The 25,030-nt window shown below is 47.1% G+C and overlaps 1 protein-coding gene across 1 annotated transcript; it reads right to left on the bottom strand.

The window, feature by feature from the left end:
- Positions 1-734: 734 nt before the first annotated feature.
- fam184b (family with sequence similarity 184 member B) lies at positions 735-23,761 on the bottom strand. Its single transcript, XM_034538386.1, has 18 exons — positions 23,135-23,761; positions 17,150-17,338; positions 13,857-14,531; positions 13,092-13,227; positions 12,490-12,641; positions 11,872-12,405; positions 10,954-11,061; positions 10,569-10,867; positions 9,917-10,070; positions 8,946-9,065; positions 8,645-8,774; positions 8,216-8,346; positions 7,882-7,997; positions 6,755-7,114; positions 6,510-6,636; positions 5,140-5,247; positions 3,541-3,941; positions 735-1,271 (listed from the first exon to the last, which is right to left on the bottom strand). The coding sequence occupies exons 1-18, from the start codon at positions 23,288-23,290 to the stop codon at positions 1,199-1,201; spliced, it is 3,969 nt and encodes a 1,322-aa protein (XP_034394277.1). The 5' UTR covers positions 23,291-23,761; the 3' UTR covers positions 735-1,198.
- Positions 23,762-25,030: the final 1,269 nt, after the last annotated feature.

Raw genomic sequence — 25,030 nt, forward strand, 5'->3', positions numbered from 1 at the left:
CAGAAAAATAATAAAAATTATTTATAAACCAAAAATGCTAAAAGCTCAGTGGTTGTTTTTTTCCTGAATGTCTTTGTGGTCTCTGCTGTTGGTGGATCAAGGAATTTGAATTAATAAATATATATATAGAACTAAATAATTAAATAAGCATCAGTTTCCACCCTAATCAACAGCCACAATATGTGGACATGTGAAACTTTATATAATCTGTATTCTGGGTTGTAACAAAACCATGAAATGCACCTCATAAGCCTTCTGAATGTGTTGCTAGTTTACAACCACGTGAAACAAAGTTGCTTGAGATCAATCGAATGAATCTTGTGTCAGTGATTGACGACATAAACATAAACAGACACTCCATATGCACAGGACTGCTTTATGGACGGCTTGAGCAACATGTTTATTAGCATATCGCTGTATCGGTTCTGTATGTTGACCAACAAGAAAGATAGGAATGTTAAACCGTATTGATCGCATTTTGCTCAGGTATTCCCAAATGGTCACATCATCACTACTTTACTATGGGATGTAAACAACACTGACTGAGGACACCATGCCCCCCCCCTTCCCCCCCCCATGCCTTTTGATTTCATACCTACGATTACAAAAACAACTGCATGTGATCTGGGTCTGTCCTTCATGCCGTCAAAGAAGAAACCAGTACAAAAAGAAAATATTTAATTTAATTTGTTCATCAAGATTATCATACATTTTTGCATTGAGACAAGCTTCATTTTGGTACGGTGAGTGGCGCGTGTCCGTTTTGACGAGGATCTTGATTGAAGGCGTCAAATGCTTCCAAACCCGGAGAGACACTGATTCACAAGAAACGGAGGTTCTCCAGGAATAAATCGCGTGGTGGTGGAGATCGGAGCAACGGTTTGCGTTTTAAAAAAAGGAAGACTGCTTTAATAAAAAACAACATATGGAGACATTCCAAACTATGCAAACAAGATCCGGCAGGCCGATGTTCCAGAGAAGAGGTCAGGCATGTGTTGGAGAAGCACTTTTTGGTTGAGCTTTGAGGCAATGTTTGAGATGGCCTTGCTGGTGATGAGCCCGTGTGTGTGTGTGTGTGTGTGTGTGTGTGTGTGTGTGTGTGTGTGTGTGTGAAGCAAACGGATGTGTATAAGAAGCAATGAACTGTATATGAGGAAATGTACTTGCGGCTGCTGTGTGTGTGTGTGTGTGTTTGTGCTCAGAAGGAGAAGTATTTGGTGAACCACTCCTGTTTCAGCCCCTCTGTCCCCCTCTGATCCAGATACGGGCCCCTGCAAAACACAGGAGAAAGACACATGCATTGACTTTTCTAAATTCCTAATTAATATGTCGTCATGCTAGGGTTCAGAGCGTCGGGCTGACTTTAAGATGTTTCACATCAGACCGGTCAACTTGACAGTAATCAAAAGGAAAGGTTGAAATCAATCAAATTTACATTTCCATGGGTGTGCCTTGAATAAAACACAAGAATACTTACCCAACACAAATGTTTTCTTTAGAAACCTGTATAGGTTTTGATTGATCTGTTTTGCTTATTTTTCTCCATTTCACTCAGTGACTTTAAAGCAGGGGGGCAGGGGGCGACTCCTCTGGTTGTATAGAAGTCTATGATTCATGTGTTAAAGCTGCATTCTCTCTACTGACCACCAGGGGGCGACTCCTCTGGTTGTATAGAAGTCTATGATTCATGTGTTAAAGCTGCATTCTCTCTCCTGACCACCAGGGGGCGACTCCTCTGGTTGTATAGAAGTCTATGATTCATGTGTTAAAGCTGCATTCTCTCTACTGACCACCAGGGGGCGACTCCTCTGGTTGTATAGAAGTCTATGATTCATGTGTTAAAGCTGCATTCTCTCTCCTGACCACCAGGGGGCGACTCCTCTGGTTGTATAGAAGTCTATGCTTCATGTGTTAAAGCTGCATTCTCTCTCCTGACCACCAGGGGGCGACTCCTCTGGTTGTATAGAAGTCTATGCTTCATGTGTTAAAGCTGCATTCTCTCTCCTGACCACCAGGGGGCGACTCCTCTGGTTGTATAGAAGTCTATGCTTCATGTGTTAAAGCTGCATTCTCTCTCCTGACCACCAGGGGGAGACTCCTCTAGTTGTATAGAAGTATATGCTTCATGTGTTAAAGCTGCATTCTCTCTCCTGACCACCAGGGGGTGACTCCTCTGGTTGTATAGAAGTCTATGCTTCATGTGTTAAAGCTGCATTCTCTCTACTGACCACCAGGGGGCGACTCCTCTGGTTGTATAGAAGTCTATGATTCATGTGTTAAAGCTGCATTCTCTCTCCTGACCACCAAGGGGCGACTCCTCTGGTTGTATAGAAGTCTATGCTTCATGTGTTAAAGCTGCATTCTCTCTCCTGACCACCAGGGGGCGACTCCTCTGGTTGTATAGAAGTCTATGCTTCATGTGTTAAAGCTGCATTCTCTCTCCTGACCACCAGGGGGCGACTCCTCTGGTTGTATAGAAGTCTATGCTTCATGTGTTAAAGCTGCATTCTCTCTCCTGACCACCAGGGGGCGACTCCTCTGGTTGTATAGAAGTCTATGCTTCATGTGTTAAAGCTGCATTCTCTCTCCTGACCACCAGGGGGCGACTCCTCTAGTTGTATAGAAGTATATGCTTCATGTGTTAAAGCTGCATTCTCTCTCCTGACCACCAGGGGGTGACTCCTCTGGTTGTATAGAAGTCTATGCTTCATGTGTTAAAGCTGCATTCTCTCTCCTGACCACCAGGGGGTGACTCCTCTGGTTGTATAGAAGTCTATGCTTCATGTGTTAAAGCTGCATTCTCTCTACTGACCACCAGGGGGCAACTCCTCTGGTTGTATAGATGTCTATATAAAATGACTACTCTTGATTTATTCCCTCAGTAAACATTGTAAACATGAGTTTATGGTCTCAATCTCTAGTTTAAAGTCTTCTTCAATACAGCGTGATGTTCATTTAGTAAATGATGGTGCATTAAGAGTAAAAAATACCATAAAGCAGGATATGCCTTAGGGCGGGGCTACCTTGTGATTGACAGGTAGTGACCACAGTTTTGTCCAATCTGGGAGTCGTCCATGTTTTCATCTTACAACTTAAACCCGTTCACATTGTCTTTTACTTCATGAAATTTAATTGCAATATTTTGATTGCCTAAAGAAAAAAAAATTAAAATGGCCAAAATCCAAGACGGCCAAATCCAAGATGTCGATAGGTAAACATCCAAGATGGTGACAGTCAAAATGCTGAACTTGGACAGCTTCAAAGTAGTCTACAAACCAATAGGGTGACATCACGGTGACTAAGCCCCCTTATTATATGCAGTCGATGCTCCAAAGACTTACATAGTATAGTTTTCTTAATTGAACCCTAAATAACCATTACTTGTGAGGATATATTGTTTCTGTATATACATATTTTGTATGTTTTTGGTTTCAGGTGACTGTGGTATCTTATCCAGAAGAAGGCAGTTCGATAAATGTCGATCATTGGAGTACTGAGTACTTCTTTTTACATTTGTAAAGACATCAAACATGCTCCTACCTGATTGATTGGGCCTGCAGGTGTGCATGCGGCTCCTGGCAGGAGGGCGCTACGTAGCGGATGCCCGTCTGCGGCGAGGGGCAGACGGGGAGCGGGGCGGTGGGCGCCGGCGTGGGAGGGACGCAGGAGGTACGGGATCTGGTGGAGCGGGGGAGGGAGGGGGAGGAATGCTGGCCGAGGGAGAGGGAGGTGTGCTTGTGTGGGAGGGAGGAGGTGGAGTAGTGGGGGGAGGTCTGCGGTTGGGAGGTGGACTGGTGGGGGAGAGTTGAGGAGGAGCGCTGATGGACGGAGGACGAGGAGGAGGAGGACGATGAGGATGAGGGGGGTACGGAGATGTTCCTGTCGTAGGTGCCGGCACTGGGGATGCTGGTGACGCGAGGAGGAGACTCCACATGCTTCCTCTGTTGGGAGACAGATTCACACACAATCAAAAGATAAGGCTGCTGATATTCTATATTCTCCTTATTCTCAATAAATACCAGGAATAAACCAAAACAAGGTATCAATTCTTCACGGTGAACATGGGCACTGTAGTTTATTTTGATTCAATCCCACATACACTTTCCTGTTTCTGTGAATATTCACTAGAGCACAACATGTGTATTAATCCGCAGCTGAAAATAGTCCCCAACAAATGCACAGTTTACACATTGGTTTTAGGAAATAACTTTTTATTATAATTTGTTTAGATTAAACTATATATATGCATGCTCGGAAACGCTGCTGCTTTTGTCCACAGGGGGCACGAAAATCCACACCAAATAAAATGTTGCTCATGGTAAGTTTAAATATAGAATATCACCAACCCTATGCTTAATGAAATGGATGCCTGGTTCATCACATTCATCCAAACAAAGTGTAGTTGTTCTAAAACATTAGATGGTACAGTTTAATGAAGCAGCATAATGAAGCAGCATAATGAAGCGTATGCTCACTACCATGGTGGAGCGCTCCACCTTAGAGAACATGGGGAGGTGTGTATTTGGCCATATTTTGAGCCCACAGATTGTTTCTTTTCCCCCTCTTCACTCCAAGCTGAACACATCAGCCACTAGCTGTCAGAAATAAACCATCTTTCAAGTCAGCAGAAGGTGTGGGTTTGAAATATAATACAATATTTTGGGCCGGAGTGTCATTTCAGTCAGTAAACATGCGTATGCTCAGATTTGCCAGCCCAGATGGTCTGTGGTCACCCACAACTGAGACCACAATGAATGAAGTTACACTGTATTATGATGATATATGCAGCTGAGATGCTTTTTGGTATTGCCATAAAAATAAATAAATAGGTAAATGTTATTTTATTTATTGAAATATATATATATATATATTCTTTTCTTTTTCTTCTTTTAAAAAAAAGCTTTAAACAACTTTATTAAATCATTTAACTTGGTTCTATGCCAAAAATGTAATTCTCAAAAATAAAATATTCAAAGCTGTATCCTAACTGGCCAAGTTATTGGCATATTATTTCTTCTTGTTACTTGTAATTAAAAGGAGCGTCTTTACGACAGGAAGTGTGTCAGTGGGATGTTGGCTCCGGCCCAGCGAGCACTTCTGGCTCCTTTTGATGAATACATTATGAACACACGCACTCACCCTCATGGTTGGCGTGACGCTCCCGGGGCGGGACTTGCCGTCACGGGGCCTGAGGGTGCTGTTGTCCCCGGCAACGGGAGGGTGGAGCTGCAGCTGATGCCGCTCTTCCTGGAGGGAAGGAGGACGAGGAAGGACTTTCATTGGCCTCGTTCACACTTGGTGTTGTTGTTGTGTCTGGAGGGTGCACTTGTTTCCTACTCTGCCTCATGCCACACAGATGGCACACACAGCACTCTGGCAGAGGACACTTAGAAAAATGATCCTTACTGATGATTAACGAAGACACTGTTCTACTTTGATTTGGTTCGAGTGGTCCAAGTTTTCCATTCACTCTCGACCCCAGGACCCCCGTGCCCCATACAAAATGTGTTCAAAGCTTTCCCCAAATCATGAATATCACTTTTTATGTAACTCTAACTCTGTTCATTCTGTACACATGACATCTATTGCTTCTGTCCATCTGGGGAGAGGGAGCCTCCTCTGTTGCTCTCCTGAAGGTTTCTTCCCTTTTTCCCCCTAAAAGGGTTCTTTCTGTTTTATGGGGGTTCTTCCTGATCCGATGTGAGGTCAAAGGTCAGGGATGTCGTATGTGTACAGATTGTAAAGCCCTCTGAGGGGAGTTTGTAATTTGTGATATTGGGCTATACTAAATAAACTGAATTTCATTGGAATTTCATTGAATTTCAATCGACCACAGTGACGAATGAAAGGATTCGGAAAGCTGCTAGCTTCCACAAGCTGCTAGCTTCCACAAGCTGCTAGCTTCCACAAGCTGCTAGCTTCCACAAGCTGCTAGCTTCCACAAGCTGCTAGCTTCCACAAGCTGCTAGCTTGTAAACAACCAACATGGCTACCGTTAGTAGTAGGTTGTTTACATAATTTTGGCTTTGGCGGGTGGCCCAACTTGGCAACTTTCTTGCTACATTTGGAGCTTTTGGAGCTAGCGTTGCAAGCTACTTTTATTGGCAAAGAGTCTGCAAAACTGGTTTACCTCAACAAATCCGATAAAAGATAGCGCTCCTAGTTCTGAATGTTTTAAGGGTGAAATGAAAAAAAAGAACTACAGCATACAGGAGCGAACAGAGTGTTTTCAGAACATTTTCAGCCACGGACCTGGTGCTCTAGTGAGCTCGTACGTAAACTACAGCGCCTGTTGTTCACCGTGATGTAGGAACATGTCACCCGGTGCCATTATATCAGATAATGCTCAGGTATTTGTTGAGAATAAGAATAAGATAAAATACCCTTTATCAGTTCTACAGGGGATTGTTAGCGTCTGTAGCGTGTGTGTGTGTGTGTGTGTGTGTGTGTGTGTGTGTGTGTGTGCGTGTGCGTGTGTGTGTGTGTGTGCGGTGTGCGTGCTCTCCCACCACTAATCGCTTAATGAGCTGGTCTCTCTCGGTCAGTCTCTCCTGGAGTCTCCCCAGCTGCAGGTCATCACATTGGGGCTCCCTCCTCCTGCACCGCTCCTCCCGCTCGCGCAGTCTGCAGTTAAATCATATACGCAAACACACACAAACTTTTCTCACATACCCGCACTTCATTTACAAACTCGCTGGATTCCCCCTAGCCCCCCCCCCCCCCCCCAACCGCCCGTGTCTCGCCCTCTACTCACTCGTTCTCCAGGGCCACGATGCGAGCCTGCAGGTGCGTCTGGGCGCTGCTGTACTCGGACACCAAGCTCTGCATCTCCTTCTTGTGCTTCCGTCTGATCTCCTCCACCTCCTCCCTCCTCTTGTCCTCCTCGCGCTCCTTCTTCTTCTCCTCGTCCACCTCCTCCTCTTTCACGTCTTCCTCTCTCCTCTCCTCCCAGTGTTTCTGCGACTCCTCCAGTTTCTCCATCTCCACCCTCAGCTTCTCCACCTCCTCCTTCAGACGCTGGGCCTCCTCCTCCAGCTGGGCGTCCCTCTTCTTGCGCAAATCCACGACTTCCACTTCTTTTTTCTCCTCGGCTTCGGGGTTCTCCTGCACCGACCTGATAAGAGACGGGAGACACAGGGGAAGGATGGAAATGATGGAGGAGGCCCGTATAGTACAATACAACAATTATGATAAAAAGGGATCTTGAAAGTGGTTCATTTGTGCCCCTTTCTTTTACTCTACTGCCGTATATATCCTTTCTCTGTACTAGTTTTCATCTAGTCCAGTATACAATAAAGCTCAACAATAGACACAAAAGAAGTGCAAACATGCAAATCATTGTCACTAAATTAATTTGACACACGAAAAACACAATTTCTTCAGTAGGAGAGGATCTTAAATGTTTTGTTCATAATTGAGAAAGTCGTGAGCAGAGACTGATGGAATTATATCAAATTTAGCCAAAGGACACGGGATATGGATAAAGGATAGTTCTACATTTTAGGAAGATTTCCCCCTTGCAGAGAGAGACAAGACACGATGGATTCCAGCATCCCAATTGTACGCTAAATATGAGACACTACGCTACTAGAACATGTTTTATTTTTTTTATTGATGCAAAGATTTATTGACGCAAAGATTTTTCTAAATGCACTACAGGAATGTGATACTGTTATGTTAAATAAGAGTGCACCTGGGATACCTTTGGTTCTGAATGAAACGACCAATCATCCCCTGTACATCCTCTTGTACATTCCCTTGGGTCTGAGGGAGACTGGTGATGATTGTTCACCGTCGGCGGATGAACCAACAACGCAAACAATCGCTCGCCACCGCAGTGCCATACGTGCTGCCGTTAATGTGGAAATAACCTCCCCTCACCTCTCCTTCAATTGCTTCTTCAGCGCTGCGTTTTCTCTCTGCAGCTCCAACATGGCACAGCGGCTCTCATCCAGCTGTCGCTCAAACACCTGATACTGGTTCTGCTGCTTCAGATCCTTCACACACACACACACACACACACACTAACAGTGTCAATATCTGCCTTCATTCTGAGATTCACAGGAACGACAAAGACATCAGTTGTGAAATGGCTGTGATTTGCTTGTGTGGTCACATTTACACATGCTTGTTTGCGTGGGCATGTGTGTGTGTGTGTGTGTGTGTGTGTGTGTGTGTGTGTGTGTGTGTGTGTGTGTGTGTGTGTGTGTGTTACCTGTTGCAGGGCCATCATCTGTGTGTGTGCCTGCAGTTGAGCCTGCAGGTCTTCTATCTGCTGCATGTGTCTCTGGGTCATCTGCCGGCTCCACTCCGTGTGCTGCTGGGTCAACTCTGCACGCTGCTTATCTGATATCACACACACACGCACACACACGCATGCACACGCACACACACGCACGCACACACACACACATACACACGCACACACGGAAAAAAACAACATTAATTTGGCCCACTGCTACAGGTACCCATCCGCTGTTGCCATGGTGAAGTGTATCCATGGCGATAGCAGCTCCACTGTTGAATTCATAATCTCAATGTGTGTATTGCTCCGCGTGTGTGTTATACAGAATGTGTTACTGTCTGCCCGCTGACGCTCGTGCGTGCTCGTGTTTACGCGTTGACGTGTTCACGTGTGCGGTACCTAGCTCCAGGTGGTGCATCGTCTGCAGCCGGTTCCTCTCAGACAGCACGTCTTCCTTCGCCTGCCTCTCCAGCACCTGCAGAGCCTTGGCGTGACTGTGCCTCTCCTCTCCTAAAGACTGGGTTTGGGGCTCCTCACACACACACAAACACACACACACACACACACACACACACACAAACAGTAGCACTTAGCCGATAGGACCGATTGACGACACCTCTTCGCGGCGGAGTTCATCATTAAATCCACTCAATTATTCATCATGGAGGGGGGTGAGACCCTATGAAAGATTTTAGGGTACCTGCAGCAGGTCCTTCAGCTTCTTGTTGATCTCCTTGGTGTCCTGGACCTCCTTCCTCAGTCTGTCAATTTCTGGGTTGCCATGGCAATCGTCTCCCGGGCCCTCCTTCGCCTTCTCCGCCTGGTGAGAGAATGGAGCGCACAGTAATCCTGAGTTGATGAGTTTGCGATCTTGAAGTGTGAGATGTGTCTTTTGTTTGAGGATTTGCGGACTCTTGACATAAATAAATTAATAAACGCAGACTTCATTGTGTGCTCATAAACAGGCTCGTGGAGCTCATTAAAAGAGCACTGCAGTGATTTAGTGTGGCAACTGCCATTCAGTTGGTCAGCTGAGACATCTAGCCCTGTGCTAGATTATTATTGTTGATGCAGTAATATACGTAAAATGTTGTAGCTTTTATTCTTTTTTAATACTACCGAATTTCATTTCATTTAAATAAATGTAGTGAAGTTAAATGTCCAATATTTCATTCTGAAATGTGGTGGATTAGAAAGTAGCATCAACCGTACAGTACTTTCTTTTCCATTGATGATTAATAAATAATGGATACGCTGGAAGACGTGCGACAAGAATCATCTCCCATTCTCAAAAATCGTCGCCAGAAAACAAATTAGTGAACGTTTTTTTGAGAATCCATGAATTGCCTATTTCTTTGTGTTGCAGCTTCCTCAACGTGAGGATTTGCTGCTTCGCTCCGTCACACTTGACAGTAAACTGTACGTTGGACTGTCGGTGGATCGGAACCAGCGTTTCAAAGACATCCTATTGAGGGAGAAAATCAGTCGATGCTGCAACAACAGTATCTTCATGGAACGAGCCGCTGGTTCACTGCCCACATCTCCATCTCTCTTCTCAGACATATTCAGGAAGAAGTAAATATATGAAATCGCACAAATGAACTCAACAGCGGTTCAAGTGTGGCTTCGGGCCGCGGAGGAGGAAGCGAGCACAAAGCATGCCAGACTCACCTGCTGTGACTGCAGCACGTCCAGTTGAGCTTGCAGCTCGGAGACGTGGGTCTGCAGCTCCTGCTCCTTGTTCTGCCACCTCTGCTCGCTCTCAGCGACGGCGGCGTTCATCTCGATCCTGAACTCCGCTCTGAGGCGGTCTTCGCACTCCGCCCTGGAGGCGTCAGTCGGGAGGAGAAAAGCGGAGGATGCGCGTTAGTTTAACATGTTTTCATTTGGCGTTGACTTTGCTGGTCCCTGTGGAAGAAAGGGTTTCTGAGCACCAGACTCCCTTTTAGAAAACCTCTCATTTAATAGACTGCACTAGGGGTCTGACAGTCGGCCCCATGTGGTCCTGGTTCAGGTTCTCCCTTCTCTCCAGCGGAGCAGAGAGGAGAAGCTCTGCTCCTGGAGGAGGAGGAGAGCTGAATGCAGGTCGACCGTGATCTGGGTCTAGAGACTAGTCACGGTGGACTGGTCTCTGCTGGAGGCCCCGCTGGAGTCTGAGATGGAGGGGTTTCTGGTGAACCTGCATGATGTCATCTGGTTTCCCACGGAATCCGACCCGTTACCAGCGACGACGGGCATTAAGAATAACTCTATAGAAACAGAGCATCTCCTCCTTGAAGCTTATTTAAGCGGAACTTAAGTGGATGCACGCTTCTTCGGCTACCTGATCCGGTCCTCGGTGTGGCGCTGGCCCTGGTCTAGGAGGCTCCGCTCGGTGCTCAGCCGGCTCTGCTCCAGGACTTTCTCCTCCAGCCGGTGCTTGTCGGCCCTCAGGGACGCCGTTTCCCTCTGCTGCCTCTCACGCTGCCTCTCCGCCTCCTCCTGCATGCGGGCCAGCCGAGTCCGGGCCTGACGGAGCTCTTCCTCCAGACGGGAGCACTGTGGCCCCCCAGAGGCCGCGGCTTCGGGGGCCGCCGGCTCCTTCTGGTCCTGCTGTCGGATCGCAGACTGCAGCCTACAGATCTGAGAGCGCGAGAGCTTTTCACTTCACACATATTGCGACTGGTATTAAAGAATCATTTGATCAGATACGTCTCATTTAGTGAAACCTCATTGGTGGCGTCGTTCAGCTTCGTCCTTAGCTCCTCCCTCTCCCTCTCCAGCTCGCTGCGTAGCTCCTCGGCGCTCCTCCTCTCCTCATTCAAACGCGCACACATCTGCCAAGAAAACTCACCATAATATCATCTCCCTATTGCTAAGCAGAATTAATAATTACAATAAAGAGCACATTATAAGAAGGCTCAAAGGCAGTTATCCCATGAAATCCCATGATATTTTCATTTCTTTTGGTAGTCTTTGAAGGGGCAGTTCACCCCAAAATCATAAATACATATTTTTGCTCTTAGCTGTACTGCTATTATCACTCTAGATTGTTTTTGTGTGAGTTGCCTAGTTTTGGAGATGTCAACCTTAGAGGCGTCCGCTTTCTCTCCCATATACTGTAAAAATAAATAAATATGACAATCGGCTTGTGGTGCTAAAAGCCCCGAAAAACAAACTACAGACATGACCCGGTTACACAAAATAATCCACAGACTTTGTTGTGGGTGGTTTTTAATGGTCTTAAAAGGGGCAGCAACCCCCCCCCCCCTTCAACCCAAATCTAAACAACATATTCTTCCTCTTACCATGTTAGAAAGAACACTGCTGTCTACGTTATCTCCAAAACTAGGCGACTTGCGTCATAACAGTCTAGATTGATAAATGGCAATACGGGTGAGAAGAAAGATTTTAGATTTTGGGGTGAAAATGTTCAGAGAAGTAGTTCCCAAAGTGGCGAGATGATAAAACAGGTGATCAGACTTTTAAAAGCTACACAAATTGTTCTAATTGTATACATTTTTTTTCTTCTGATCTGTACATTATTTTCATGATAAATTACTTCAATCATTTGACCTCTAAAAAAACTCAAAATGAATACTTTGTGGTTCACCTGTCCCCCCCCACCCCCCCAGACAGATGCTGACCTCTTGGTTGTTCTTCCTCTCTGAGCTCAGAGCCTCCTGGACGCCATGAAGCTCGGCCGCGTGCCTCCTCATCACCTCCTCTATCGCCTTCCGCACCTGCTCCTTCAGCCGCTTCCTGTCCTCCTCGGCCTTCTCCACCAGCCTCCTCTTCTCCGCCTCCAACTTCTGCTGCACGTTGGCCCGCTCCGCCTCCACCTGCTCGATGCTCTTGTCCAGCTGCAGGCGAACGCGGACCCTCTCCACCTCCAGCTCCTTCTTCTGCCGGTCCACCTCCTCCTCCTTCTCCCTCCTCAGGCGCTCCTTGACCCCCTCCACCTCCTCCCTCTCCTCCTCCCTCTCCCGGCGCAGCCTGTTTCGGTCCTTCTCGAACTTCTCCTTCTCCTGCTCCCGCTCCCTGCACAGGTCCTCCCTCTCTTTGTCCATCTCCTTCTGCAGCTTCTCCCGCTCGTCGTCGGCGTGTTTTTGGATGCGGCGCAGCTCCTCGGTCTGGGCTCGCACCATCTCGGAGCGCAGGCTGGACAGGGCCTCGGCGTGCTGATAACGGACACGCGAGTCAAAGGACGTGGACGCGGCGGCTCGGCTCGTTAATTTGCGTGTGCGTGCGTGCGCGGGCCTTACCTGCCGTATCTGGCGGGCGTGGTCATTGTTCCTACCGCTGCTGTGCAGCTCCAGCTCCCGGTTCCGGCTCTGCAGGCGGCTCGCCTGGCTCCTCAGCTCCTCCACTTCGGTGCACACGCACGCCTCGCAGCCGCCGCGGTTCAGCAGCTCCTCTGATGCACACAGGAAACACGCCCCAAATAAACACCAACCCAATGAACCCAAGTGAACACACACACACACACACACACACACACACACTGATTGATCATGCATAATAGAAGCAGAATGGAAGCGATGGCGAGTGAGGAGGCGCCCAAAACAAAAAGTCACTCTCGTGCAATAGCTGGAATCACAGGCGTTTTTGTTTTCTGCTGACCGGGTGTGATGACACTTTGATGTAACTGTTTGCCTTTGTGGAGGATGAATAACGTGCGTTTGTTGCATCCCCCGTATATATTACAAACTTAATTAACGCTGAGTCAGAGTGGCTGATGGGAATGCGCTGAGCTCAGCGGGTTTTCTCCGACGGCAGCTCTCTCTCCCCGGCGGACGGACGGGCGAGACGGCAGGTGAGAGAGAGGGGAGGGAGAGGAGGGGGGTCACAGACTGAGCGGCTATACCTGCTCTGCTCTGCAGCTCGTCCTCCTGCAGCAGCAGCCTCTCTTTAGCGACGGCGAGCTCCTCCTCCGCCCGCCTGGCCGCGCCCTCGGCCTCCGACACGCGCCTCCGGTCCAGCTCCAGCTCCTCCTCCAGGTCCTGGTGGGCATGCACCCCCCCCCCACCCACGAGAGGTGAGAGAGGAATTGTTGTGGGGTTTGTCAGAGAGCACGGGGGGGGGGAACAAGAAAAGTGGGGGGAAAGGAAGACAGGTGAGGGAAGCAGCTTTTGACACAGATGAGGGGGAGAGGAAGAAGTCAGGGAGGACGATAACAGGGGGGTGGGGGGAGATGAAATGTGGTGAGTCAGGGAGCGCATCTCTCCCAGCTACGGGCGGTTAATGGTCTGCTGTGTGAGGCCTCGCGTCAGCTCGCTGCCAGCTCTCGCAGGTCTTCTTAATGCTCGTGCGCGAGGTGGTAATGGGGGAGGTGCGGCGGATCTACCCCGCTCAAACTGCTCATTAGCAGAGAGTTGGCAGCGGGGGAGCAGCACTCAGGGAGGGCAGCCGGTGGTTAGACCGGCGAGATTCACCTCCCTCACCAGATCCACTCCCCTCTCTCGGCCTCCAACTCGCTCCCCTTTTTAAGCCGGGCGCATCTGAGGCAGGAAGCTGCCACGTTTCAATTTCTCTCTCACCTCCGTTTTCGCAGCCTTTTTACAGCGTGTGTGTGTGTGTGTGTGTGTGTGTGTGTGTGTGCGTGTGTGTGCGTGCGTGTGTGTGCGTGTACCTGTATCCGCTCCTGCACTTTGACCGTACTCCTCTTGCCCTCCGCCAGCCTCTCCAGGTGGCCCGCCGCCTCCGCCTCGGCCCGCTTCACCCTCTCTCGCAGGGCGCTGTGCATCCCTCTCTTCTCCTCCTCCTCCCGCTCCTCCCGCCTCCGCCGCTCCTCCCTCCACTCCGCCTCCATCCCCCTTCTCATGTCCTCCCGCTCCTCGTTGAGGTCGCTCACCCTCTGCTCCCAGCGCTCCCTCTCCTCCCTCGCCGCCCGCCCCCTCTCCTCCTCCGCCCTCTCGCCCTCCTCCCGCATCGCCTTCAGCTCCTCCGAGAGCGCTCGCACCTTCTCCGAGTCCTCCCGCTCCTCCGTTTGCCTCTCCTCCTCCTCTCTCTTGCCCTCCTCGTCTGCCCTCTGCCTCCGCTCCTCCTCTCGTCGCCTGTCCTCGTCGGCCGCTTTCTGCAGGTCCTCACACTTGGCGTCCAGCCCATGGATCTGCTCCCCGGCCTTCTGCAGCTCTTTTTTCAGCCGCAGGTTCTCCTCCTGGGCGTCGCCGATGTGGGCCTTGGCCTCCTGGAGCTCTTCCTCCGCAGCCTGGAGCCTCTCCTCGAACTCTTTCCTCAGCTCCGCCCCCGTATCGCGCTCCCTCTCCTCCGACTGGATGCGGAAGCACTTGAAGTTGGCCTGCACCTGGAGGCAGAGAGGGGAAGGAGTTACAAACTGCTCATGCATTCAAAGTCACCGCAAGGGACTTTTGTTTTTTGGCAAATCGCTGTGGACGAAAGGGGCAGAGTTTCAGAGCACCAGAGTCCCTTTTAGAAAACCTCTCATTTGACTGCAGCAGGGGTCCGGAAGTCGGCCCTGCTCAGCCATGGTTCTGGTTCTCCCGTGCATCCTTTCCCTCCAATAAGTATTGCGGCCATACGGCCTGAGTCCCTCCAGCGGCTCCCAGAGGGCGAGGTAGGAAAGACGGATCTGGGTCTGATCCGCGTTAGGCTGGTTGCTGCTGGAGTCGGAGCTGAAGGAGTTTCTGGTGACCCTGCAGTATTTCATTTCGGATTTCACCGACAGAAATAGACCAAATCTTCTTGCTGATGGTCTCATTTACTGATGTAGGTCATATTAAGTCTTCAGTATTAAAGTTCCTCACCCACTGAGTGTGCACCCTAAGTATTGGGTAAGACACCCTTTTCTTTTAGCGCTGCCCAAATTATTCAAAGTACTGATTCAAAAGAATGATGGTTATTACTCCCAACAACACATTCAGATGCTTTGCTCCACATGGAAACGTCCTTTTGTGGTAGCACGTTCACACTGCAAACATCCTCCAGCAGGTGAACAGCGTTTATGTAAAACATTCAAGAAGGGCACGAACTGTGGCCATACAGGCTAACTAGCTCCAGTGTTAACCAGGCGGCAACCTCCAGTTAAAAGCAGTGAAGCCAATGAGGAAGTGCATTCTCTCTACTGGCCAGCAGGGGGCGACTCCTCTGGTTGTAAAGAAGTCTATGAGAGAATGACTCAGTAAACATTGTAAATAAGTTTATGGTCTCAATCTCTAGTTTCAAGTCTTCTTCAATACAGAATGATGTTCATTTAGTAAATGATGGTGCATTAGGAGTCACATACACCATAAAGCGGGGTATTCTTTGGGGCGGGGCTACAAGGTGATTGACAGGTCGCAACCAGAGTCATACACGGCATGCCATATTAACATAACTCCTCCGCAATCCAAATATGGTCACTTCCATTCACTGGTTGCAAAAAGAGCCAAAAAAAGGCTTCAAACGGCAGTCCCCAAAACTAATGGGTGATGTCCCGACGACTACGACGACTCTTTGGATACCGTCGATGGTTCATTTAGACAATACTCATCAAAACATCACCGGCCGGCAGCTGGGTTCTAAACCTTTATTTAGCCGGTCACATGACCAGGATTCATAAGTAAGTTATACGATGCAGCGAGGAGTCCTGAAAATAGAAGACCGGTTTATGGGAGACACTTGATTTTCCTCTCCCCATAATGTTGTATGTATTCGGTGATTATGGGGAAGGAAAATCTCACTGATGTCTTCTCAAACAAGTTCAGCATTTGCTTTATTTGGAGTGTATTACTGTGTTTGTACCATGGCCGCTTAAAGGAAGACTATTATATTAAGTAATATATGAATTCATAATCCAGACAGAGTGGGGGTCAGACTGTTGACTGCGTTGGATGTTTGTTGACAGGTTTTAACAGACGTGCTGTGTTCACACTTCAGGTGATGTCATACTCGTGAAAGTCCAACAACCGAAACCAAAGGACGGATTTCAGAAGCAACCAGACAGACGAGTGAAGATGTCACATTACTTCTTGTCTCCTCAGCTGAGATGCATTCTGTTCCCAAAGAGCTCATAAGAAAGTCATGTGGGGCTTAATGATTCATGTTGATGTTTTATTGTGGCGCGCAGAATGTCAATAAGGCATGAAGTCAGAGGCTATCTGAGCGGGGTTGACTGCTGTAGGTCACATGAAGGGCGGGTTTGATTTGCTGCTCCCACCAGGTTTTTACATGTGACATTACAGCAATACGAGGAGCCCTTGACTGAGGTCAGCCTATCTCAAAATGTAGGAGGTTAATCCACATGATAGGCTGTATATAAGAAGTGCGCGCAGCCACCGACACACCACCCATTGATTTGTGGATTGCAGTTTTGAAGCTTAGAGTTCGGCATTCTCCATCTTGGGTTTTGCTCTTTTCCATCTTGGGTTTGTTTCTCCATCTTGGGTTTTTTCTACATCTTGGGTTTTGGCCTTCTCCATCTTGAGTTTTTTCTCCATCTTGGGTTTTTTCTCCATCTTGGGCTGTCGCCAACTTGGCTTTTTGCAACCAGGTGTGACACGAGAGGGTGAAGCTAAGTACAATGAACAAGTTAGCCCCACCCTAAAGCATACTCTGCTTTATGGTCTGTTTGACTCTAAATGGGACCGTAAGTTACTAAATGAACATCATGATGTATTAAAGAAGACTTGAAACTAGAGAATGAGACCATAAACTCATGTTTACAATGTTTACTGAGGGAATAAATCAAGAGAGAAGTAAAAAAAAAAAAAACGTCATAGACTTCTATACAATCTGACTTCTTTGGTCATTGGAAAGATTTAGGGAACTTCCGCATTGGCTTTACTTTTCAGACCCGGAGGTTGCCGACTGACCCACTAACTAAGACATATAAACACACTCACACACACACACACACACACACACACACACACACACACACACACACACACACACACACACACACACACACACACACACACACACCTGGGCTCCGACTCTCTGCTGCTCGTCCAGAGAGTCCTGCATCTCCAGGAGGCGTGTCCTCAGCGGCGACCCCTCCCCTTCGTGACAAGTCTCCACCAGGACGCGGTGCAGTTCTTCATGGTGGGCGTGGCTCAAGGCCTGCAGGGCCGTCTCCTGCTCCTCGTTCTTCATGTTCAGAGAATAAATCACCTGGAGAGCGTCGACAACAGACAAGGAAAGATTGAAGCGTTTATTGCACACACGAAACGTACGATCGGCCCATCGTGCTTCTTTGCGGCCGCTCCACTCGACTGACTCGTGATTATGGTCATATCTCAAACTGACGTGCCTTTTACCGTCTGTGTTTTTTTTAATGTTTATTAATTACTCTTGTCCATTGTGTTTTCTCGCCTTGCTTAATTTTTATGTTTTTAAAAAAAAGTCAAATAGCGCTTTCTTCAAGGTTTTCTGTCCCTCAGATTGAGAGATTTGAGGAAAAAGTGCTTTTGTGTAGCCTTGCCTCTATTTTTGGAACTAACTGCAGAATAATTTAAAGCAGAAGCAGCATGTCATTGTTGAGTTTAAGCTGACATTGAAAGATGTATTTGCCGATTGAGTAATAGATGTTTCCCCTTTGATAAAAAAGGATTGAAATTGCCCTCATTATTTCATTTGTAAGAGTATAAAATTGGTCTTTCTTAAGATTTGATTCACTGTTTTTCCTCCTCTCTTTTTCCGTGACTGATATCCCTGTGGGCTGATATTTTTTCAATATTGCCTCCTTGATCTCCTTTGGAAAACAACCTGCTTACAGTTCGCATCCTCGTGGATTCAGGTGATCCGCTCTGTGTGTGTGTGCGTTTTTTTTGGAGCCAGTATAATAAGAACTGGCAGCTTTGCAAAAGCAAATATCAGACTCACATCGGACTTGACGTGGAAACCCAATAATCCCAAACCCCAAACCCAAATAACAGAGGTTAAACAGCAACACGGGCAAACAGCGCGAGTTAAAGCAGTCCAGTGATTCTCCTGCCTGTCAGCGTGTGTGGAGTCCCGATATAGTCTGTGACTAACACCTGAAATATGGCCCGTTTCTCCCCCATTATACACTGTACCCTCCACGCCATCTCTACAGTGTCATCATCTGCTCCTACTGACCCTGATGGCTCACTTACACATACAACCGCAGAAGTGTGTGTGTATGTGTGTGTGTGTGTGTGTGTGTGTGTGTGTGCATGTTTATGGGTGTACGCATGGGGGGACGCATAGGCTCATATTTTACCCGGACGCCACTCTGTCTGCAGCACATAGCTGGCACAGCACTGCTGGACATTCCCTCTGTGTGTATGTGTGTGTGTGTGTGTGTGTGTGCTTACAGGGCTTACAGGGTCTCAGAAATCGTCGCGCTCCTTTAATCTACGACGTGTTTCTCATAAATAAGCGATCGATATCGATGACGGTTGGGACACGTTTCCAAATCCCGTGCTGCCGTTCCATTCAAGAGCGTCGCTGTCCGTGAACTTTGACCCATGACTCGAGAGGACTCTGAATTGAGGGCATCGTACGCTACATGTCCGGAGCTATGTGAGCGTCCGAACACTACACCTGTTCGCCCTTCTGAGAAGCCTCTCCACAATTTTGGAACACCAGCGAGGTCGGTCGCCGATGAAAGCCGTCGTTCCTGTTGGGCCCAAAGGTGTTGGATGGGAGGGGGTTTGAGGTTGAGTCCTCTGAATCACCAAACACACCCAGCTCTGGCAAACATTTCACTGGATAACCCTTCAGTCTGACCTACAAGAGCAGAACATGTACAAATATATCCCACTGTCTATGTATCTATTTATTAGACATGGACTATATATATATACATATAGACATTATTACATTTACATTACATGTAAATCCAAAGCGACTTACAAGAAGTGCATTCAACCATGAGTACAAACTCAGAGCAACAAGAATATAGAAAGTAACGTTTCTTCAAGAAAGCCAAACTACAAAAATACCATAAGTAATACCATAAGTAATACCATAAGTAATGCCATAAGTAATACCATAAGTAATACCATAAGTAATGCCATAAGTAATGCCATAAGTAATACCATAAGTAATGCCATAAGTAATACCATAAGTAATGCCATAAGTAATGCCATAAGTAATACCATAAGTAATGCCATAAGTAATACCATAAGTAATGCCATAAGTAATGCCATAAGTAATACCATAAGTAATGCCATAAGTAATGCCATAAGTAATACCATAAGTAATGCCATAAGTAATGCCATAAGTAATACCATAAGTAATACCATAAGTAATACCATAAGTAATGCCATAAGTAATGCCATAAGTAATACCATAAGTAATACCATAAGTAATGCCATAAGTAATACCATAAGTAATACCATAAGTAATACCATAAGTAATGCCATAAGTAATGCCATAAGTAATGCAATAAGTAATGCCATAAGTAATACCATAAGTAATGCCATAAGTAATACCATAAGTAATGCCATAAGTAATGCCATAAGTAATACCATAAGTAATGCCATAAGTAATACCATAAGTAATGCCATAAGTAATGCCATAAGTAATACCATAAGTAATGCCATAAGTAATGCCATAAGTAATACCATAAGTAATGCCATAAGTAATGCCATAAGTAATACCATAAGTAATACCATAAGTAATACCATAAGTAATGCCATAAGTAATGCCATAAGTAATACCATAAGTAATACCATAAGTAATGCCATAAGTAATACCATAAGTAATACCATAAGTAATACCATAAGTAATGCCATAAGTAATGCCATAAGTAATGCAATAAGTAATGCAATAAGTAATACCATAACATAGCACACATGTTGTGAGCTCAAACGGCTAACGGCTAACGTAACTACCAATACACACACTGCTGTACGCCGCACGCAACCGAGCCGCCGCAGATAGCTTGGCAAGCTTTATTTAGTTTGTGGCCAGATTTCAAGAAATATCTCATAAGACAACTTTCACAACATTTAATGAAACGTTTAAATTACAAGCAACAAAAACGTACTCGCGTTCAACAAGCAAACTTTACAATTAGATTATTGTGTAACTGATATGAAGTCCGACTCTTCTCTACTGGTCTTACTGTTCATTATCTGGTCATAAAAAAGTAATAAAAGTATCTGTTCACTTGTTAGCATGAACCAACTCGCTGAAGTTAGCTTCCGATTCGTAGCGTCTTACAAAGAAACAAAACACAATGATGATATTTACTATTTAGCCGCCCATTTGCACCACATATTACATTACATGTCACAATACAATCATGTTACATTCATACACTGTAGACACAGCTACAGGGAACAATTCAGGGTTAAGTGTTTTGCTCAAGGGCAGATGGACTAGGTCGGGGATTGAATCGCCAATCCCCTGGTTGAAAGACGGACCTGCTAACCACTGACCTGCTAACCACTCACCCACATATGCCTGTGAACAAGCATTGGATATTGCCTTCCCGTTGTTTAAAGCCAACGTTCAGACTTCATTTTATATTTTCAGAGCAATGAGTCAGTGTCACACTTTGATTCCCCTTTTGGGGTGTAAATTCAGCTCTGGTCAGAGAGTGGCGAGAGCCTCTTGCCACTGTAGATCCTGCCTCGAGATCCCCGCATTGATCCCGCCGGTCGATAGTGTTATTCATGTGGCCTCGCGAGCCGGTGCCCGTGCTTATTGACAATAACTTCATAGTCAGCAAAGCATGAAATTAATATTCTGTCTACAGTGTGTAAAGGAGCGCCGGGACGAGTCTTTTTTTTTTTAAAACAGCGGTGCGATGTGGAGTGGATGGTCGGTGCACAGAGGAGAGGTTGGGAAGCGAGCATGCACACGCACACGCACACGCACACACGCACACACACACACACACACACACACACACACACACACACATATACCAAAGAGGGTACCGTTTATTCTGAACTACAAAGCGGGGACCATTGTGACAGCTTATGCTAGATAAGTACAGGAAGTCAAACAGACAGAATTAGAGCTGCCAATCAAACATGTTGGCATATATGTGCATCCTTTAATGTGCTGCGAGTCACGTGAAAAGACTCTCCTCTGTGTATTCATGCGGGCAAGCTTATGTGAACATTCACAACAGCTGGTCGGACGCGGTCGGCCCTCGCTTTCTTCCCGTTGGCTTGTTCCACCACGTAAACACACTCCGGCGTGCTACCGGTTTATCTTTAAAACCCATTCAACCGGGGCGGACCACTCTCAGGCAAAGAGAGGGAGAAGGGGGGGGGGGGCTGTGAAATTCAAGCAGAAGTGTAGGCGAGCAAGTGGGGGAATGAGGGACGGGCCGACGTGAGGAGGTGTGTTAACTACAAGTGTGTGTGTGTGCCAGCTTCCCCTACGCACACAGAGAGCAGAGGTTAATAAATATATAAGGTTACCACAGCTGACCCATTTCCCGCTTCCACTCCACTCCACACCCCCTGCAACACTCAAATAAAACGTGTCACATGCCAGGCATCCCAAAGCCCAGAGAAAAAACGCTTACACCAAATATCGGATTTGATGATTCTTATGTTTCATCAGCGCTGTGGCTTTCGGATGTATTCCCTGCAGGTCATCACAAGAGCATTTCCGTGATTCTTCTTCTTCGTTTTCTTCTTTTTTTTCTCCTCTTCTTTTTCTGGGTTTATTTCAGGACTGAGGAGGTCGATGGACTAGGCTGGCAAATTGCCCTAACAAGCACAGACACAAGTGCTTTGCGTGTCCCGAGAAGGAGCTCTCTGAACAACATGCTGCATATGCAACTGCAGCACGCATCGCATCGCATCACACACACACACACACACACACACACACAAGCACCTACAGGCTACACAGAGGTGAGCCCAATAGGGAGGGTGGGAACTGCACAGTCATCAGTAATTGTCATAGCTCAACAAGCGATGGGTCATGCCCTGCTTCTGTAAGCATTATTGTGAGTGAGAGAGAGAGAGAGAGAGAGAGAGTATCCCATATAGCAATGCATGCTGCACAGAAAGCCAGAGCCCCCTCCCCATGCCTGTGGGTTCATATGAATGTTATCGATACTCAAGTATCCCTCCCCCCCCTCTCCCCCCCCTCCTCCCCACACACACACACACACAGCCTCTTCCATGTTTGCTGCTGTTTCATATTGATAATAATTGATACCTCTGGGTACCTGTCTCGTTATCTGTTGGTCAGACAAAAAGAAAATGTGCTCTGGTATTTATGCAATCTTTGATGCAGTTCTCTTTACTCTCATTATTTCTTCTTTTTTTTCCCCCATAGAACCATCTGAGCTACGAATCGATGCATGGTGAAGATGATCCATACATCAATCAACTGATAATCACATCACTCCTAATTGATGGATCTGAAAGGTCTGGCTCTCAAATAGCTGTAGCTCTGTAGCCTAAAGCCCACTAAAGCTCTCAATAATGTCTGATTACTGAGTCAGTCACGAATCAAGCCAAGTTTTCCAATCACTATCTCGAGAGATAATGATGAATAGCATGTACGATTTGAATGTGTATATACAGAAATATATAATTTTGCCCTCGAGGCAGCCTAAAGCCCCCTAATATATACACACATATATATAATATATACACACATATATATAATATATACACACACACATATATATAATATATACACACATATATATATATATACACACACATATATATATATATATATATATATACACACATATATATATATATACACACACACATATATATATATATACACACACATATATATATATATACACACACATATATATATATATATATATACACACATATATATATATTATATATATTATATATATATTATGTGCAGGTTCGCCTTCCCAATATGTTATTATGTAGGTGCGATGGCAGATACAGTGAGGCAGCTATCAGATCATCCAATCAGCTTGACGGATCCGGTGCTGCACCCCCCCCCCCCCCCCCTGTCAGTGGCGGCTCTTACCTTGGTGAGCTGAGCGATCTTCTTGCACATCTTCCCGTGCATCTGGTAGTCGTACAGCTCCTGCTCGATGTTTGGGAACTCTGCCGCAGTCCCGTTCAGCGCGGAGCCCGGCCCGGGGGGCTGGGCAGCCTTACCGGCGCCCGCTGAAGAAGCCATAATGGTTCAAAAACACCTTACACGAACTTCCCTCGCGCCGCGGGAGGATGGTGGCAAACGATCCCGCCGCCTCTCGGATGTAAAAATCCCCGCCCCAGAAAAAACCGTGTCAACTTTCCTACTCGCGCATGTCATTCGTCCGTCGGTAGCCCCCCTCCCGTCTCCAGCGATTCGCTGGGGAACATTTGGCAATAGGTCGGCGGGGTCTCTCCTCCTCGCTCCCGGTCGCTGCTGCCCCCCTCTCCCGCTGTCTCCCGCCCGGTGATCGCGGAGGTCACACGCTGGAAGTCCATCGGGGACGCGCTCGCGCCGACCGACCGCTCCGCCTGCTGTCAACAGATAGAGAGTGTGTGTGTGTGTGTGTGTGTGCGTGTGTGTGTGCGTGTTTTCTTCTTCTTTACTCTAAGAGGGAGCGCTCGAGGATGAAGGCGTACAGCCCGACCACCTGTCTCGCGGCAGGGGCGGAGAGGGGTGTGTGTATCCTATGGAACATTACCGGAGACGGCGCGCGCGAGAGAGAGAGAGAGCGCGCGCGCGAGAGAGAGAGAGAGGGGGGGGGGGGGGGCACTGCTGCAGTGCTGCCCCGCCCCTACCGGCGCTGCTGTATCAATCACCGTGCGGGTGTGGGGGGGGGTGTGGGGGGGGGTCTCTTGAGACCAGTGGTGTGATTTTACTCCATCAGTCCGATAAACAGAAACACGTGACCGCTGCTTCTTTCTTTTATTCCACGGTCCATTTCGGTAGAGCTTTTACTTGCACTACTACCACTACAAGAAAATGCTCTCAAACTATTCGTCTCCTAACTTGATATACCTTCGTGCAGCCGTACCCTGTATGCACAGTTATCTCCCCACTGGAGAGCTTAAAGTGCGAACCACATTCTCATGCACAGGTTGGCCCCATTGCCATAGGACCCTGAACCCTTAAAGGGGTAGAGCCTGAACCCTTAAAGGGGTAGTAGACCAGCAATGTAGGTGTGTTGTTCCATAAAGTTGGGGGGACTTGCAAGAAAACATTTAAATTCAAAATTGACACGGTGGAAGCCATAGCTCTACTCACACTAGTCCCTAAAGCTCCAAAAACACAGATTCCTACACCTCCCATGATGCAACTTGGGAGCATCATTTCATTTGAACCGTAGACTGTATAAAGGGAGTGGAGTTAGTCATCGTGACGTTGCCCATTCGTTTTTTTAAGCCTCGAGTCCCCCCATCTTGGACCATGTAGTTTTTTTCCGCATCCAGTGAAGTTACCATATTTTTTTATGCAGATCCCGTATATGGCTCATGACAGAACCCTGTCAATCACAGTAAGCCCACCCTAAAGCGTAATCCTCACTATGGTCTATTTGACTTGAAATGGACCATAATGTACTAAATGTACATCATGCTGTATTGAAGAAGACTTGAAACTAGAGATTGAGACAATAACTCATGTTTACAATGTTTACTGAGGGAATAAATCAAGAGAAGTAGAGTCATTTATATAGACTTCTATACAACCAGAGGAGTCGGCCCTCTGGTGGTCAGGAGAAGAATGCAGCTTTAACACATGAAGCATAGACTTCTATACAACCAGAGGAGTCGCCAACTGATGGTCAGTAGAGAGAACGCAAGTTTTATGAAACTTCTGCCAAGGGAAGCCAATCCGCCGGAGGTTGCTGCCTGACCACGACCATTTCCGGTGTCCCCCATAGGAACTAATCGCGAAAAGAATATGTACTTGTAGTCAACGGTGAGA

The sequence above is a fragment of the Cyclopterus lumpus genome, chromosome 1 (assembly GCF_009769545.1).
Source record: "Cyclopterus lumpus isolate fCycLum1 chromosome 1, fCycLum1.pri, whole genome shotgun sequence".
Taxonomy (NCBI): Eukaryota; Metazoa; Chordata; class Actinopteri; order Perciformes; family Cyclopteridae; genus Cyclopterus; species Cyclopterus lumpus.

Bases quoted from the DNA above. Each gene is read 5' to 3' on its own strand.
- fam184b (XM_034538386.1), bottom strand. From the start codon at position 23,290: ATGGCTTCTTCAGCGGGCGCCGGTAAGGCTGCCCAGCCCCCCGGGCCG. The intron at 10,868-10,953 runs GTTTCACTAAAT...TCGCGCTCTCAG, and splicing joins TGAACGACGCCACCAATGAG to ATCTGTAGGCTGCAGTCTGC. The intron at 10,071-10,568 runs GTAGCCGAAGAA...TGACGCCTCCAG, and splicing joins CACACCGAGGACCGGATCAG to GGCGGAGTGCGAAGACCGCC.